Here is a 15489-nt window from a genome sequence, read left to right as displayed (position 1 = left end):
ACACTTCCAAAAATAGCTCTCACCTTGTGGATAATATTCATACATTTTCAGGATGCATCAAATTCAGCAAACCAGCAGCGTGTTCCGGCAGCACAAAACGTGTTCTCCACCTTGAGTACTGAAGGTGTTATAGGCATACATAAAGCAGGGGCACGACTGTGAGCTTCTCTTGGGGAGGAGGTCTGTTCTAATTCTGGCCAATCAAAGGGACAGTTAATTTTCTCTGCTGCTCAGTGACTCGGCCTGTCAGGCCCATTTGTTAGAATAATTATATGGCTGTTAACAGCATCCCAGCTTAAAATAAAATTAGTGCTGCATTGGTTTAAAGCAGCAGAGGCATCGCATAAAACCACTGCATAAGATCTCAACAGAAAAACCTTTGGATGACGAAACATTTAGATTGCCCTCAAACTGTTACTTCATGTTAAACTCCGAGGTCTTTTGCTTTTTAGATTACAATCAGGCGACTGTGGTTTAGTGGGTGAGGGGTCCTGGACAGAGACAGAGACACACACAGTATCTCTGTCCTCCCTCTCTCTGCTGAGAGTGAGCCGTGCTCCTCTGGTCTATTTTGAGGTGCTCTTATCACAGCTGTTGTATCTGTGGTGGCAGCCTGTCCAAGCCCCTCGACACTCTTCCTTTTCCCTCTCTGGCCCTTGGTGCTGGTAAGACCCTGTTTGCTCACTATCCTGCTTCTTCAGGAACATTTACTCTCCAATAGCAGAGAAATAACCTTTAAATTATGTGATGGTTTCCAAACTTCTTCTTACACTAAAAAAATGTACTAATAACTGCTTGAATTGAATGACTTTCTAAAACTTTGTTAAAAAGGAGAATGAGTTCAATCATCTGAGTGTTGCCTGTGTGACTAAGAGAAGAGATTCATTTGTGAAGGATTAGACGTCCTTTTTCATTTATGGATCTGATTGTACACCCTCACTCTGCACATATCAATACTGCCTTTTCTATCTGTCATGTATTTTCAGTTGAATTTCCATTTGGATCTCTGCCTGCTTTGGAAATATTGAATATAGTAGGGGTCACTTATGTAACGCTGATATTTTAATAGTTGTAAATGCAGCTTTTGAATGCACAACCGATGACATTGACATCAATAAGAGTGGATTAGAAATAAATAAATAACTTGCCCATATAAAGAAGTTCTTAAAATAGCCTGTGGGCTCTGGAACAGGTGCCATGTGCTCTGCTTGTGAAAGCTCAGGCAGTGTGAAGGCTGCACTAATTTTATGCACGTAAACAGGCTCTGGCTTTGAGCCTGTATAACACAACAAGGACAGGCACTAAGGCACCATATTACTTACTCAGTGTGGTACAATAATATGCTTTTCTGTCACCTAAATTGAACAGGGATGATTCATTTTTTCTTCTAAAAAGGCAAGATTTTTTTCTTCAACTGGACATTGTCAAAGATGAAAAACTCAATGTCTACAGCAGCAACAACTAAAGTATCTCATTGGGCTCCTTCAGTAGAGAATAAACCAGTGTTTGAAGTGCCTCAAAGACCCCATGTTGGTGCTGCTTTAGAGTGATCGATGGAAATTTCTATAGTTTATAAAATGTGTGATTAGTTTCCTGATTGATTGACTTATTGTTTGGACTAAAAATATTAAAGAAGTGAACAATTCCTTTTAAAAAATCAAGGTCAGGTATCGAACACTGCTTTAGTAAAATAATCCAAACACCAAAAATATTCTGGATTACAGAAAAAAAGCATTAATTCTACAAGTAAAAGAGTTAAAATGTAAAGTCTTACACTTTAAGCAACAGTTTTTTCCAATTTTCCAAGCAAACACTTGCAACCAATGTTGATATCTTTCTATTCATTCATTAATTGGCAGATGTATCAGTTACAGTGCCGTCTTTACAGTAGGAAAAACATAGGAGTAAATTGTAAAATGTTACACTGTCGCAGGCTTACTCAGGCACTTTTCACATCATTATTTTTATGCGTGCTTTCCCTACTATTAAAAGTGACAATCTCTGATGTGAAACAGCCCGTTGCGTTGCTTTTCTTTGAGACAAAAATGAGCTAATCCCTCTTCAATTAACAACTTAAAGGTGACATTGATAAGATAAACACTGGTTGGTCCAACAGAGGGAGATTAAGTGACTAATGTTGACTAAAGACAAACATATAATGATACACCACGATATCTGATTGACTGAAGAATCATAATGCCTCTAATACAAAGTGCAGGATTTAGATATTTGTTCACTGCTTCTTCTCTGAATTTCATCATCTCGCTTTCAGCTTCTTCTTTGACCATTCATGTTACCCTCATTCATGTCATAAGCACTGTGAGGACTCAGGATGTAGTGGCGTCGTGAAATTGTCAGGGAAATCTGTACAGAGTGCCGTAAATGTTTTTACATTTTTAATACCGATATGTGGCAACAGCAATACTATAATTTTATCAAACAAGTCAAGACAGTGACATATTCCTGTACTGATATTTCTAGTTCCAAGTGTCTTTCCTTTTGTGCTTGCTAACTGTTTTTATTGAATATTGAGAGGACATAAGAAAACAGATCAGTGTTTATTATGAGAGAGCAATCGCTTGGGCCAGGGTGAGAAAAGCATCAAATTGATTACAGAACCAAACTGCTTTCCTCTCAGTGCTCGCTCAGAATAATGGAGGCTTGTCAGGAGAGCATCCCTGCACCCATTGGTCCTGAGGCATCGCCAGCCCAGGGTCACCACATTGACCTGACAGAAGACCTGGCCCAGCAGCTGGAGGACATCATTAGCACCTACCAGGATGCAGAGATTCCCGCTGAGCCAGAGGACACGGAGGAGGTCACAGCCGTCAAAGAGACAGACTCCCGCAAGGACCAGAAACTGGAGAAGAAGATGCTCAAAAACCTGGGTATTTGTGGGTTTTTTTGTCTCCTCAAAATGTCTTTATTGATTTGAGCTGAAATGGGTTTCATTCAGCTCAGTCAGCTAAAGTCCAAGTAGTACTGAAACTGATAGGTGCGTAAGCAGAGCTGAAATGCGTGTAAGTGCATCCATCTGCAAAAGACGAGAAGGTAAAATAGTATTTCCACATTCCTTTTATAGTGATGGACTTCTTGTAATCCTGGAGAAGGATTCCTAAAAATGACTTGTGTATCTATCAGATGATGAATAATTTAACCTCTTTTTTTTTTACACAGTAAATACAGCACAGTATATCATTGTGAGTTAATCTCAGTCACTTTGTGCTCTGGGCCATTTAAATTAAATCAAGCTCAAACCTGACTTGACTGACGTGAATTTCACTGCGGCTATTCAGGGAAGGAAGCCATGCTGCTGATGCAAAGCTTGAACAAACTCAACACTCCAGAACAGAAACTGGAAGCCATCATCAAGAAGCACGCTGAGCTGGTGAGTGGACGATAACAAGGAATTTGAAATTTGAGAAGAGAGAAAATACAAGTGATTTGTATCTCTACTAGGCCTTTGTGATATGAGAAAAACCTGCGATATGTGATAACATTGTTCTATATTGCGATAATGATATAAAGTGCCGTAAATGGAGAAATATTAGTTAGTTATGTGTATCCAATTTTCTTAATGTTTTTGTTTTTACAGTGCAAATTGTTTCTCCCAAATTTGAAATTAAAAACAAAAAGCAATATTTGTTTCACCACTAAATGAATCTGAGGATAGCTGATAGCGTGCTCAAGCTTCATCTGACTGCATCAAAATGGTGTGAAAGAACAAACATCATGCCCAGCTGTCCATCTGACAATCAAAATGTGTGCATGCTCAGTGAGCACTGCTTGTTTACCAAAATCATTTTTAGCAAAAAAATTCAGACTTCTGCAATGTTTTAATGCAAACGCTCTAATTGCAATAATAGTGACATCTCTACCCTTATGGGCACATGGTGGATTTTTCTGTGTCTTTGCAGTTGGAGGAGCATCGGAGTGATCAGAAGCAGCTTAAATTCCTGCAGAAGAAGTTGCTCCAAGTGATGAAGGAGAAGGATCAGCTGCAGAGCGAGCACAGCCGCGCCGTGTTAGCACGCAGTAAACTGGAAGGGCTCTGCCGAGAGCTGCAAAGGCACAACAAGACCTTGAAGGTACTTCAGCTTAATCTCTTACAAGGATGGTTTCTAATCTGCTGAAATCAACATTTGCCGTTTGTTGTTTTTTGGTGTGGGCCGGCTGTTGTTACCATATGTTGTGCCCAACAGGAGGTGACATCAGCTGACACCAGAGATCAACCATTATGTCAGAGCTAAGGCTATGACCTCTTAAACCGCCCCACCCACATCTCGTGCTGCAAAGACATTCAAAAAAGCAGATTTCATTTGTAATTCTAGTGAAGGGGTCTAATGGTTTATTAAGTCAGTGGCCAATGAGCAATAGATTGATTTTTGGGAAAAAGGAAGAAAAATCTTCAATATATTTAAAGATCTAGAGAAGTCTAGTAGGGTATATTTTTGTGGCTTTTTATGCTTTCATTTGAGAGGCAGGACAGTGGATATAGTCAGAAATCAGGGAGAGAGATAGTGGACTGGCATGCAGGAAAGAAGCCACAGGTCTGATTCAAACCCTGGACTTCCCGCTTAGAGGAAAACCGCCTCTGTACAGTGGGCATGCAAACTAACCACAAGGTCACCGGCACTGTCTTAGAATATCATATTCCCCCTCGGGCTTGTAAATGATTTTCTCTTTATTAGTTTGTGAACTGGCTCTTTTTGTCATTCTGTTGTTTGCAGGATAGAACTTTTTTGTCTGTTCACTGTTTAATCACATATTGAACATTCAGCTCTTTGTGATACTTCCACTTAATTTGGAAATCCAATTTCAAATAGATTGTTTGACTTGACAGTTTGTAACTACTTATTACGAGTTAAAGAGACATAACACCGTTTCAGAGTTCTTATCTGTGAGGGTTTACTTCTCTTCTTTGAATAATGTGTCAGAAATTGGAATATCTTCCAGTTATGGATCTGACAAAATGAGCAACCTGAAATCACCTTCGCTTTTGGAAGTTATGTGAGAAAAACAACACTAAACTCAAAAACTATCAGCAGGTAAATTGATAAAGAAACTTGAGCAACTTTGGGTTTATTTGGGTTATTGACAAAATCACCTAAGGCTTTAGGGAACTTTTATGGTCTTTTTTTTTTTTTAACCACTTACTGAAAAAAGAATGTCCAAGTAAACGTATTCATTATTCAAAAAAGATGATAAATAAATAAATGGACAATGAACTGTATTGTTAGCGGCAGCTCAAATAACTTCACACTTTTAGAATTTAGCTCCCTGGTGTGCACTTACAGGCACTCTAGATTTATTATTTGTATTTCTAAACTAACAGTTTTCTTATTACTTCACACCCTTGGAATGGCTTCTATTTGGGCCAGTACTTAAGTAGACGGGTAATATGAAACCACAGAAAACTTTCAGAAACAATGGGTGCATCCACAGTTCCACATTGAGAGTAAAGTTAAGCAATGCACTCTTCCTGAAACAAGTGAAAAAGCTAAAGATGCCCCTGGTTTCGTAGCACATAGATAAAAAGGTTATATCTGTCTATATCCGACCTGCAGGAAGAGACCCTCCAGAGGTGCAGAGAGGATGACCTGAAGAGGAAAGAGATCACAACCCACTTCCAGGGGACGCTGAGTGACATACAGGCCCAAATCGAGGAACACAGCAGCCGAAACACCAAACTGTGTCAGGAGAACAGCTCTCTGGCAGAGAAACTGAAGGGGCTCATTTCACAATATGACCAGCGAGAGTCGGTACTGACCCTGCCAAACACATACACAAAGTTATATATACCACAATCTACAACATGCAAACCTCCCTGACACCACCTGAACTGTTCTTATGTAAAGTCTCGTAACATCTGCCAGCTTCAAGCCCATGAATTATTTGCACATTTCACCCATTCTTACATTTATGAGCTGCTGTATTTGTTTTATGTGGCCAAGGCGCCCTGAGCGAGAAACGAAACAGCTTTGGGTGTGAAAACGACTCGTAAATTCTCCTGATTGTCTTCCAGAACCTGGAAAAGGTTTTCAAACACAGAGACCTGAAAGAGAAGCTGTTGGAAACCAAACTCACGCAGGCAAACATGATGCTGAAGGAGGCCGAGGAGAGGCACAAGCTGGAGAAAGAGCTTGTATGTATTTTGTTTATAAGATTTGTCGATTGATAAAAGCACATCCTATTTGCTGTTCTATTCCCCTGATGCTCATTGTTACTGAACATTTCATTATTCCACAGATGCTAAAACAGGCTGTGGAGTATAAAACTCAACTGAAAGCCCTGAGGGGACAAGAGAGTGATATGAGGACCCAGGTACAGTAACACAGCAACATGGGGTTTTTTTTACCTCTCTGGAGACTTGTATAATATTCTTCTATTATTTCTCCTCAGCTCGATATGTACTCAAGGAAGTTTGATGAGATCCAGGGCACGGTATCAAAGAGCAACAGTGTCTACAGCGGCTTCAAACAGGATATGGACAAAGTGAGAGCTGCTTCACTGAATGTTTGATATCAGCTTCTTGGTTATGGTTGAATTACTTTGTTTATCTGAAAATAAAACATAATAAATACAGTCATAAGAGAGACAAATCCCATGAGATCAACACCAACAATGACAAGCTGTACAATCCTGCACTGTACTGCGGGAGCTATTTTTAAACTTGGCTTTGAATGTGCATTGTGTAACGTGATTTTTTTTGTGTTTGTGTGTGTGTGTGTGTGTGTGTTTGTGTTGTAGATGGCCAAGAAAATGAAAAAGCTGGAGAAGGAGTGTCAGTCTTGGAAGACTCGCTTTGATGGCTGCAACAAGAGTCTTGTTGACATGGTGTCAGATGTAAGAGATGTTGTTCGGAATACGAAAGTGTTGAGTCATATATACACACGCACTCCTGAAAATTTCTAGAAACTTCAGGCCGGCTGCCCCTGAAGTCTTCCTGAGACTAGCCCTGTCGGACAGGAGGGAGGAGAGAGTCTCAGGAGACATGACGTAAAAAAGAAAGCAAGGAATATTAATGCTACTTATAGTTCGACAAATTCAAGATATCAAAACATAATGAAGCAGTTGAGAGATTTCCTCGGTCGCAGAATAACAACTTAATCACCCCCTCCTTGTGAATTTTCCTGAATATTTCCCGCTGCGTTCTTACATTTTTAAGTTTACTATGTAGCTCGCAGATATTGCACAAATTATTGTTAAGTCGGAGTGAAAAATGTGCCTGTACACAAGCAGCTCATCCCACACATTTTGGAAGTTTTCAGGAGTTTTTGTGGCTATGTCTAAATGAGGCTTTTGGTTATTTCATTACTGATTGACTTCCCTTCATTTAACGCTGTTTTCCATTACTCTTTAAAGAAAGCAATCAAGGAAAAGGAGTTTGAGCTTGTCACTTCCAAGAACCAGAAGCTTGAGAATCTATGCAGGGCTTTGCAAGAGGAGAGGAAAAGTCTATATGAGAAGGTGCAGGGAGCCGGAAGCCAACTGGACAGCAGCACTACTGAACCAACAGAGAAAGAGTGCCCTGAGGTGCTGGAGACCCCGAAAGACCCAAAGGATGACCAACCCGCCCAGAAAGCTGAAACCCCTGAACCTGAACCTGCGACCACTGCTGGGAAACAAACAGTTGAATCTCCGCTCAACAAGGAACTGGCTAAACTCAAGTCCGAGCAGGCCCACCTGAAAGAGATCGCCAGTTCTTTCACCATCTCTCATGTTGTACCGACAGAAACACTCGCCAGCCAATCACAAGGACTCTCTGAGGGCGCCCAGGAGCCAGAGGAGCATCACATAGAGGAGAGCAACGGCGAACACCTTCCGAAGGTCGAGGAGGACAAATTCCAAGATCAAAGGGATCTGGAAATGGAGTCCGTTGATTAATGCTGCGACTGCTGTGAAAAAAGCAAATATAATTCATGTGAGATTCTTAGCAATAAAAAGAAAAATGCTGGCTTTGTGCTCAGTGTCTGCTCCTCATGTGTAAAGATTTAAGAGAAGGTTAATTTAAGTCTCTGCAAAAAGCTGCCAAAAAACACTTAACAATTCAAAGCTTTTTTAACACATGGACCCAAAGTTAAAGAAAGTTAAGAACATTTATATCCTTTCCTATGTCTAACATTTAGACTTACAGAGTGGCAAATGGCAAGAAGTTATCTTACATGCCCATTTACAGTAGTTGAAAATTCCCTAAAGTTTTTGAGCATTACCAGGATGTTTGTCGGACAGAAATTTGATAAAGCAGATATAAATCAGAAAGCGATCCTTGGTGTGATTCAGCAATGGTGTTATGAAGCAGTGTGTCTCCCAGGCTTCCTTTCCTCTCAGCATTATAACAGCAGCATGACAGCAACGCTAACAGTGATCTGCACTGCAGTTGGTTGACAATGTATGATGAGGTTCCCTTTTCTTTAATAAGGCTATATGTTTAAGAAAGCAATCTTCTGAGTGCCTTTGAAGGGTCATAACATTAAACAATCAGTGTGCAATCCAAATGAAGAAGCTCTGTTTACATTCCAATATGAGTAACGAATTCAGCCGCCATATTATTAATAAATGGATTTGTTCCCCTTTTTTTAATATGTATCAATATTCTGCTCTAAAATCCATTATCAGCCCGGCTCTTGAATTTTCCACATAGAAAAAATGATATGTGGCCCTCTCACACGGCTGACTGGCCTAAAACCTTCCTGATTCATAATCAATACAAATATTAACAATTGTATCAGCACATTTCTGGTTGTTCTATAAACAGTCAAATGTACAAGATTTAGTTTAAAAAAAACCTGATAAATTAACTTTTATTCCTAAACTGTATTTCAGCAAGAGACATCCAATCCCAATTTAGACCCCCAATTTGGACCCTAGACAGAATTTCTCTTCACATCTTGACCCAAAATAATTTGACATTTTTGCATCTGACTGTCGTCTCTCTATATAATACGCAGCAGAGGCTCATGGTTACTGTAGTATCTAGATGGTGCGATAATATTGTAGCTTGTTGCATGAGCATTACTGTCATAAAGGAGCCAATTCTCCTCGCCCCCTTATCTGTGCAGATCAAGTGCAACTACTGGAAGTTTCATCGTATCCAGCATCTTCAGTTTTCCTCTTTGATTGAGCTGCTTTAATTTATACCGCCTTATGCTGCAAGGAACAACTATTGATGGTCATACTGTATTTTGCATGCTAGTGCAAGCTAGTATGCCTAAATGTATCTCAACCCAGTATTTTTGTACTAATCAAGATGTTATTTCTACAACCCAAGATACATATTGGTCAGATTTTAAGTGGCAAAAGAGGAGTCAACCTACATAAAGTAAAATGGGTAATGAAAAGAATTCACTGACTAAGCTCGAAGAACAAACTACACAATCATTCTCACAAACTGTCTCCTTCTTAACTGGACTTCACGTGTAGTGTTAGGGGGAACAACCCTTTAAACTGAGCTTCAACAGCAAATCTGCTATTTGCACATAAACCCAAAGTGGACTTTGAGAGGGAGTCAAGCTTGTCGTACTCTAGTGAACGGATAACATTTGATATAATCTCACGAAACAAACCGAGAACCACACCGAAGCAGAAAATGGCTTTTAGAGCAGACGCCACTGCAGCATCTTGTTCAAAAGCTCTCACGGCTTTTGTTGAAGACGGAAAAGCTCTGCTGGACCTCGCCAAGAAGGAGAGCAGTGAAGGTAGGAAGCTTTTTATGCCAGACAAGTGCACATAAAAATAGTCATGCAGATACCACGTTGGACAGTTGGCATGTGGTTTTATAGGTCTGACCCTGAGTCGAGGGGCTGCAGGCGGCCTGTCAGTCATTAGACATAAAGAATAAACGCAACACACTGTTACACGCTAACTTCATTTACTTTTCCTAACTCAGGCTCACTACAGGAATTCATCAGGCAGAAAATCCGCATAGAGCAACAACAGTCACTGCTGGGTCTGATTGAAGCTGGTGCAGTTTTGTACAGAAGGTTATGAGTACAACACATAATATGACTTCATGAGCTTATTGTACAGCTACACAGATTCAACTTTGAGCTCTGCGACTCATAGAGATAAACTGTTAGCTTCTGTTTTATGTTTCTATTGTCAGTTTGTGTGTTCAAAGGAAAAAGGATGCAGAGGACCCGTGGAGAAAAAGCACTCAGTAAGACCTAATGAGCTGAAATGATTTAACCAATCCAATTTTGAAACCAATTCATTAACGTAAGACGAAATTACAAATGTAATAACTTTTGGGTTTTCCTAACATGACACAAAACATTCTCGAGTTTAAGCAGACTAATTATGATAAACTTTTCTTGGTTACTCGCTGATAGTAAGTCAATCACTGAGCTCTGCTTTGTTGAAGTTGAATTAATTATCTGATGGTAAGTTAGCCCGGCTCATCCAAAAATGACGTTTCAAAGGTTTTTTTTGTTGTTGAGGTTATTTGAATAATTTTATCCTCTGAATTATGATAAAAATCATTAAACAATCTGGACTCACTCAGGCTGCTAGAACTATTGTAATTGACATCCTGATTTAGTAAAAATCAACCTAGTGACTCCAAATAGTCATTTGGAGTCAATTTAAAAAGAAAATCTTCACGTGCATTCATATCTTTCCATCATAAAATAACAGTCCCAACAAACTGAAACCATATTTTAAAAGATCTTTTTTATTGCTTCTCCAGCCGTGCAACTCTGCAGGGTGCTTTGCAGGACTTTCGGGAATTAGAAGTGAGTTCATAAATTATTATCGGATATTAAAAAAAACAAAAACATTTCTGTCTGAGTGTTGAGTCTTTACTGACTGTGGCTGATGTCGTGCAGGTGCAGTGGGATGCCTTTCTGCAACATTTGGATGATGAGTTACAGCTAGCTGCTCAAACACTGGATGATACCGAGCAGATCAAATGTATTTCACCTGATACATCTCTAATCGACGCCAGAACAGGAGAGTATGTGGGATGAATTTTTGTCTTATTATGTAATCATTCTTGTTATGAATTCAAACTCAACACAGTGCAAGTTTAAATTAGACAGAACTACAACATTGACACTTTGGCTGCCAATTATAATAATAATGATATAAGCCTTTTGCTCTACCTTTAATGACAGAGAACGTGACAGTGCCTCTGTTTTTGAATTGTAATCTGTGATCACAACTTCTGCACTTTATCTGTGAACCAATCAGCACATTTTAATTGTAGTTGCTCTTAACTTATTGTTTGTAAACTCTTTCTTAATCATGTAATCTTTATTATGACCTGTGCTGCTGCCCTATTGACCAGGTCTAACCTATGAAAGAGATCTTGGTCTCAAAGGGTTAATTACCTTGTTAATTACCTCGTTTCATGCAAAAGGGGCAGGAATTAATTTTTTCTAATGTCCTTCACATATTTGTTGAAATCCCTGTCACTAATGTATTGTTTTAATTCCTAAAAAGTGGGCACAAAATGAGAGTAATGCTTTATGTTTTTGTTCTGTCCTGCCAAAACTATTGTGTTGTTGTCACTTATTTTGCACAGAAGAATTGTACTTTATTTTGTAGAAAAGTGACATTAGAGAAATATTTTGGGAGAGGTCAAAAGATCCTGCTAGTGTTGATCCGTCAGTTCTCCTGTCTACTGTGCCGTCTCCATCTGAAAGAGCTGGAGAAACATCAGGTAAACAAGACTGGAGACTTAATATTAAAAACAATACTTCATGTTTTATAGATAAAACAAAGACAAAGGCTTTAAGTCTACACATTCAGATTGAAGCCATACCAGTGCCAGTATTATGCCAACATATTGAAAATATATTTGAAAATTCATGTTTGTTCTTGCATAAAAAACAGATGTTTGATGCTCTATGATGTTTCTAGACTATTTAATTTTCATTTGAAACAGATATTTCAGACCTCAGTATAAAGAAATAAAACAATCATGCAATCTTATGAAAACACATTGTGTGCATTTTTACAATTCCCGGAGTAAAATCATGAAACAGTGACTTCAGTGACATTTCCTCCTGTATACATACAAAGACTACTAGTGTGCTTTTACAGTTTATTTAGTGGAGAGATGTTTGGTATGATTGAAAAATTGAAAACTTAAAAGTGTTTAAAGAATTTTATCAGATAAAAAAGATAAGCCCTTTTTTATATGCTATGCTGTAAATGATAATCTTTTACATTTTTTCTCCATCACTTTTAAAATTGATTTACAAGTGCTCTTTCAGAACATTGGTTCATAATCAACTGATCATGGGTAAATGATTTCTCTCCGTTTGCAGACTGATAACAGTGAAGTTAATAAGTTCAGTATTATCAGAAAGAGAAACCTGAAACGTTACTGATCAAATTCTTTCTTTTAAAGCTAGAGAACACGTCAGTTTTGAGGGATGGATCCTAGAAGTGATTATTGTTGTTTCGTTCTCTGTTTAATACAGCCAGGAGAACAGAAGCGTTTAATCACTAAAGGGTCATGACATCCATGAATTAGACCACTCTTTATGATGCTTTTATCACCCTTCTATCACAACAGTTGTAAAATACAATCTGATATGAATCTAAATTGTCACTGTATATGCCTTTTTTTCAGCGCTCCCTGGATTCACACTCAATTCAAGTGTTGGTCATTTCATTTGGCTGTCAGGAGGGAGCTTCTCACTGGCTGAAGGAGACCGGCTGTCAGTACGACATGCTTTTGGATTCTGACAGAAAGGTCAGAGGTCATCAACACACAATGATAATACAGAATGCGCACTTCATAATTAGGTTGTCTGACTCTTTGATACCTTAATAAGATCCTTAAAGATTACAGACATACGCTCAGCTCCACTTTCGGTCAAACAGACATTTATCAAAAATAAATGTCAGATAGCAAGTTTTTTAGAGCCCCAACTTTGGACCCAGGGCTTATTATCGATAATTGATAGGAATTATTTTTTTATTTTAGTAGCACCTTTATTTTTTTAATGATACTAATACTTTTAACATGTTGTTACTTTTCTGTGACGATAAACAAAGATAAACATTTTAGCTTTCACTCAGTTTCTATGTTCTTCCTCTTTTACACAATGCTTGTGTTTGAAACAGGTTCCTCCTCAATCAAAAAATAATTCCAAGAAGAATTTTTTCCACAACTAAATGATTTTGAATTAGTCTGAGGGTAGCTCATTAGCTAATAACTGGCCTGAGCTACATCTTATTGTGTCAACAATAGTTTGAAAGCATGGCCTTCATCCAATGGGTAAATTTGCTACGTCCTGAGTGAAAAAGCTGTGCTGGTTTACATGAAACAGTTTTCTTATTAATTGCAATGTGTTTATTGTGAAGGCTCATGCCTACAACTGAGATATGTCAAATAATAGTGCATCACTTTAACAGAAAGATTTATTGATTATCATTTTATTTTAGTACCGGGTATCAGGTATTGTGACAATCTGACTTGACACTTCACTACTCTGTTGAGCTTGCAGATGTACACAGCATTCGGCCTCGGAGCATCGTTGAAGAAAGTGTTGAGCTTCAGTAACATGCTGCTCTATGCTGAATATGTGGTGGACAACATGGAATTTCCAAGAGGCCTTCCCTCCATTCAAGATGACATGTTTCAGGTAAAAGGATGCTCGCTGCTTCATGTTCAAACAAGAACATTTTAGAAGGAAGAAGCAGAAAAAGTGGTGTTTAAGCACTGATTACTACACCAGTTAACAGGCATGTGCACACAGACAAAAAAAAAAGGCCTTGTGCTCCTGCTGTTTGCCCTCTGCAAAGTATCCCCCTTTATTTCCTGGCCTGCCGAACATTTAATCTTATTTTACCAAATGTAAAATAAGATCAGGTCAGGAGATATGTGATAAAGGCCAGTGTGATGCCCTCTCCTCGATCTTCTTTCCTGCTGCAGCTGCAAGCACATACGCGAACATGCATGCACACATGCACAGGCACTACGTCAGTGTTATGATAAGCAATGCATTCATCTATCTTTGTAAGTGAGGGAAAACAGACATCTAAGTTCAGATATAAAGGTTTTTTTTTTTTATGTTATACTGTCTCTAAAGATAACGTCCTCATATGGTCCTTTAATGATTTTGCTTCCTCTGTGTTTTTCAGCTGGGAGGCGACTTTGTTGTGGACGAACATGGGAGGGTGCTGTTCTCTTACTGCTGTCAGAGTCCCATAGACAGACCCTCAGTGGAGGAAATTTTATCTGGACAATAAAAATATAACACTCCTTAATGAACAACACTGGTCAAATTTAGGAGAACATAATTAGCAAATAAAGTCTTCCTTCTTAAACAAAATGTATTATCCCATTTCAAATAAATTGTGGATTCAATTAAATTTAACACAAGTATTTTAATGATAGCTGAGCAAAATACATATCTATTGAATCTTTCCATTTCTACTGGGGTTATTCCTCAGGTCTAGAAGAACGCTCATATAGTCCCACTGCATAAGGGTGTGGATAAAACAAATTTCAATAACTATTGGCCCATTTCAAAACTATTGTGTGTGGATAAGGTCTTAGAAACATTAGATAAGTATCAGCTCAAATCATTACTCTGTAGTCCTATCTTGGGTCCAAATCAATCTGGCGTTGGAGCTAATCCCACTGTTTGTCTTTCACTTATATATGTTATACAAGAGACAGCAATGTGTGTTTGAGGTGATAATCATTCTGTGGGTTTGCCATTGTCAGAAGGGGTTCCACAAGGTTCAATACTGGGTCCTTATTTATTTACAATGTATGTCAACAATATTACTTCTGCTATCACAAATTGTAACACCCATCTTTATGTTGATGATACAGTTCTGTACTGCTTTGCTAACGCTGCATATTCAGCCATGGAAATCTTCCAGCAAGCATTCGATCAATCAATAAAAACTTTTTTTGTTTAATCTGAAACTGGTTCTCAACCCTGACAGGACTGAATACATGCTCTTTACATGCATGACACTGCAGAATTTATTTTGCATATCACCACTTTGACAGAACACTGCACAGCAAAAGTCAACCAATGACTGAATATTTTAGAAAAATGTCTATGTTTAACCTATACTCAATAGCTCAATAACCTGGATTACAGTGTATCTTGTTTCTCTGAAATGCTACAGTCAAGGTTAATGTTTACTTTAAGCTATATTTTGACTACTGACCCAAAGTGGATATGTCTATATGTCTGTGAGCTCCTGTTACCAAACCAGAGTCCTTTGGGCGGGGGGAGACAGACATACTAATTCAGACTTGGAGTTTAACACCATCCCAGGCCAGGCTTGTAGCACTAGTTCTACATTTCACGTTTGCTACAACAGTATTAGCATAACACATATATTGATTCACCTGTCTCCATATATTTACCAATCCGGACAAAGGTAAATTTCTTTCTCATGATTTGCACAATAATAGTGAGGGGAACATGAAAGTAAAGGGACCGTGGAGATTAAAGGGCCCATACTGTACATTCCTTAGTCTGGACTGATTAACTTGCTCTTCATTTTCCT

At 38.6% G+C, this 15489-nt stretch overlaps 2 protein-coding genes across 3 annotated transcripts; both read left to right on the top strand.

Moving 5' to 3' along the window:
- The first annotated feature begins 511 nt into the window (after nt 1-511).
- On the top strand, nt 512-7965 carry txlnbb (taxilin beta b). The gene is made up of 10 exons (XM_020627320.3): nt 512-665; nt 2639-2888; nt 3297-3388; nt 3918-4088; nt 5568-5762; nt 6026-6145; nt 6250-6324; nt 6403-6495; nt 6751-6846; nt 7366-7965. The coding sequence occupies exons 2-10, from the start codon at nt 2654-2656 to the stop codon at nt 7885-7887; spliced, it is 1599 nt and encodes a 532-aa protein (XP_020482976.1). The 5' UTR covers nt 512-665; nt 2639-2653; the 3' UTR covers nt 7888-7965.
- Nucleotides 7966-9438: 1473 nt separating this feature from the next.
- LOC109978594 (prostamide/prostaglandin F synthase-like) lies at nt 9439-14893 on the top strand. Of its 2 annotated transcripts, XM_020627912.3 has the most exons (9): nt 9439-9698; nt 9890-9983; nt 10106-10159; nt 10688-10733; nt 10827-10954; nt 11548-11662; nt 12581-12703; nt 13461-13598; nt 14098-14893. In XM_020627912.3, exons 1-9 carry the CDS (start codon nt 9590-9592, stop codon nt 14203-14205), a joined length of 915 nt encoding a protein of 304 aa, XP_020483568.2. In that variant the 5' UTR covers nt 9439-9589; the 3' UTR covers nt 14206-14893. The 2 variants fall into 2 exon arrangements, with proteins under 2 accessions (XP_020483568.2, XP_029131596.2); XM_029275763.2 differs by having other exon boundaries at nt 9645-9698; nt 9890-10159; nt 10822-10954.
- Nucleotides 14894-15489: the final 596 nt, after the last annotated feature.

The sequence above is a fragment of the Labrus bergylta genome, chromosome 18, assembly GCF_963930695.1.
Source record: "Labrus bergylta chromosome 18, fLabBer1.1, whole genome shotgun sequence".
Lineage (NCBI taxonomy): Eukaryota > Metazoa > Chordata > Actinopteri > Labriformes > Labridae > Labrus > Labrus bergylta.
The sequence above is the reverse complement of the archived record's forward strand: the minus strand, read 5'-3'. Positions and strand labels throughout refer to the sequence as shown.

Coding starts and splice junctions, on each gene's coding strand:
- LOC109978594 (XM_020627912.3), top strand. CDS start 9,590: ATGGCTTTTAGAGCAGACGCCACTGCAGCATCTTGTTCAAAAGCTCTC. Junction 9,699..9,889: donor CAAGAAGGAGAGCAGTGAAG/GTAGGAAGCTTT, acceptor TTCCTAACTCAG/GCTCACTACAGGAATTCATC. Junction 12,704..13,460: donor TTTTGGATTCTGACAGAAAG/GTCAGAGGTCAT, acceptor TTGAGCTTGCAG/ATGTACACAGCATTCGGCCT.
- txlnbb (XM_020627320.3), top strand. CDS start 2,654: ATGGAGGCTTGTCAGGAGAGCATCCCTGCACCCATTGGTCCTGAGGCA. Junction 3,389..3,917: donor TCAAGAAGCACGCTGAGCTG/GTGAGTGGACGA, acceptor GTGTCTTTGCAG/TTGGAGGAGCATCGGAGTGA. Junction 5,763..6,025: donor AATATGACCAGCGAGAGTCG/GTACTGACCCTG, acceptor ATTGTCTTCCAG/AACCTGGAAAAGGTTTTCAA.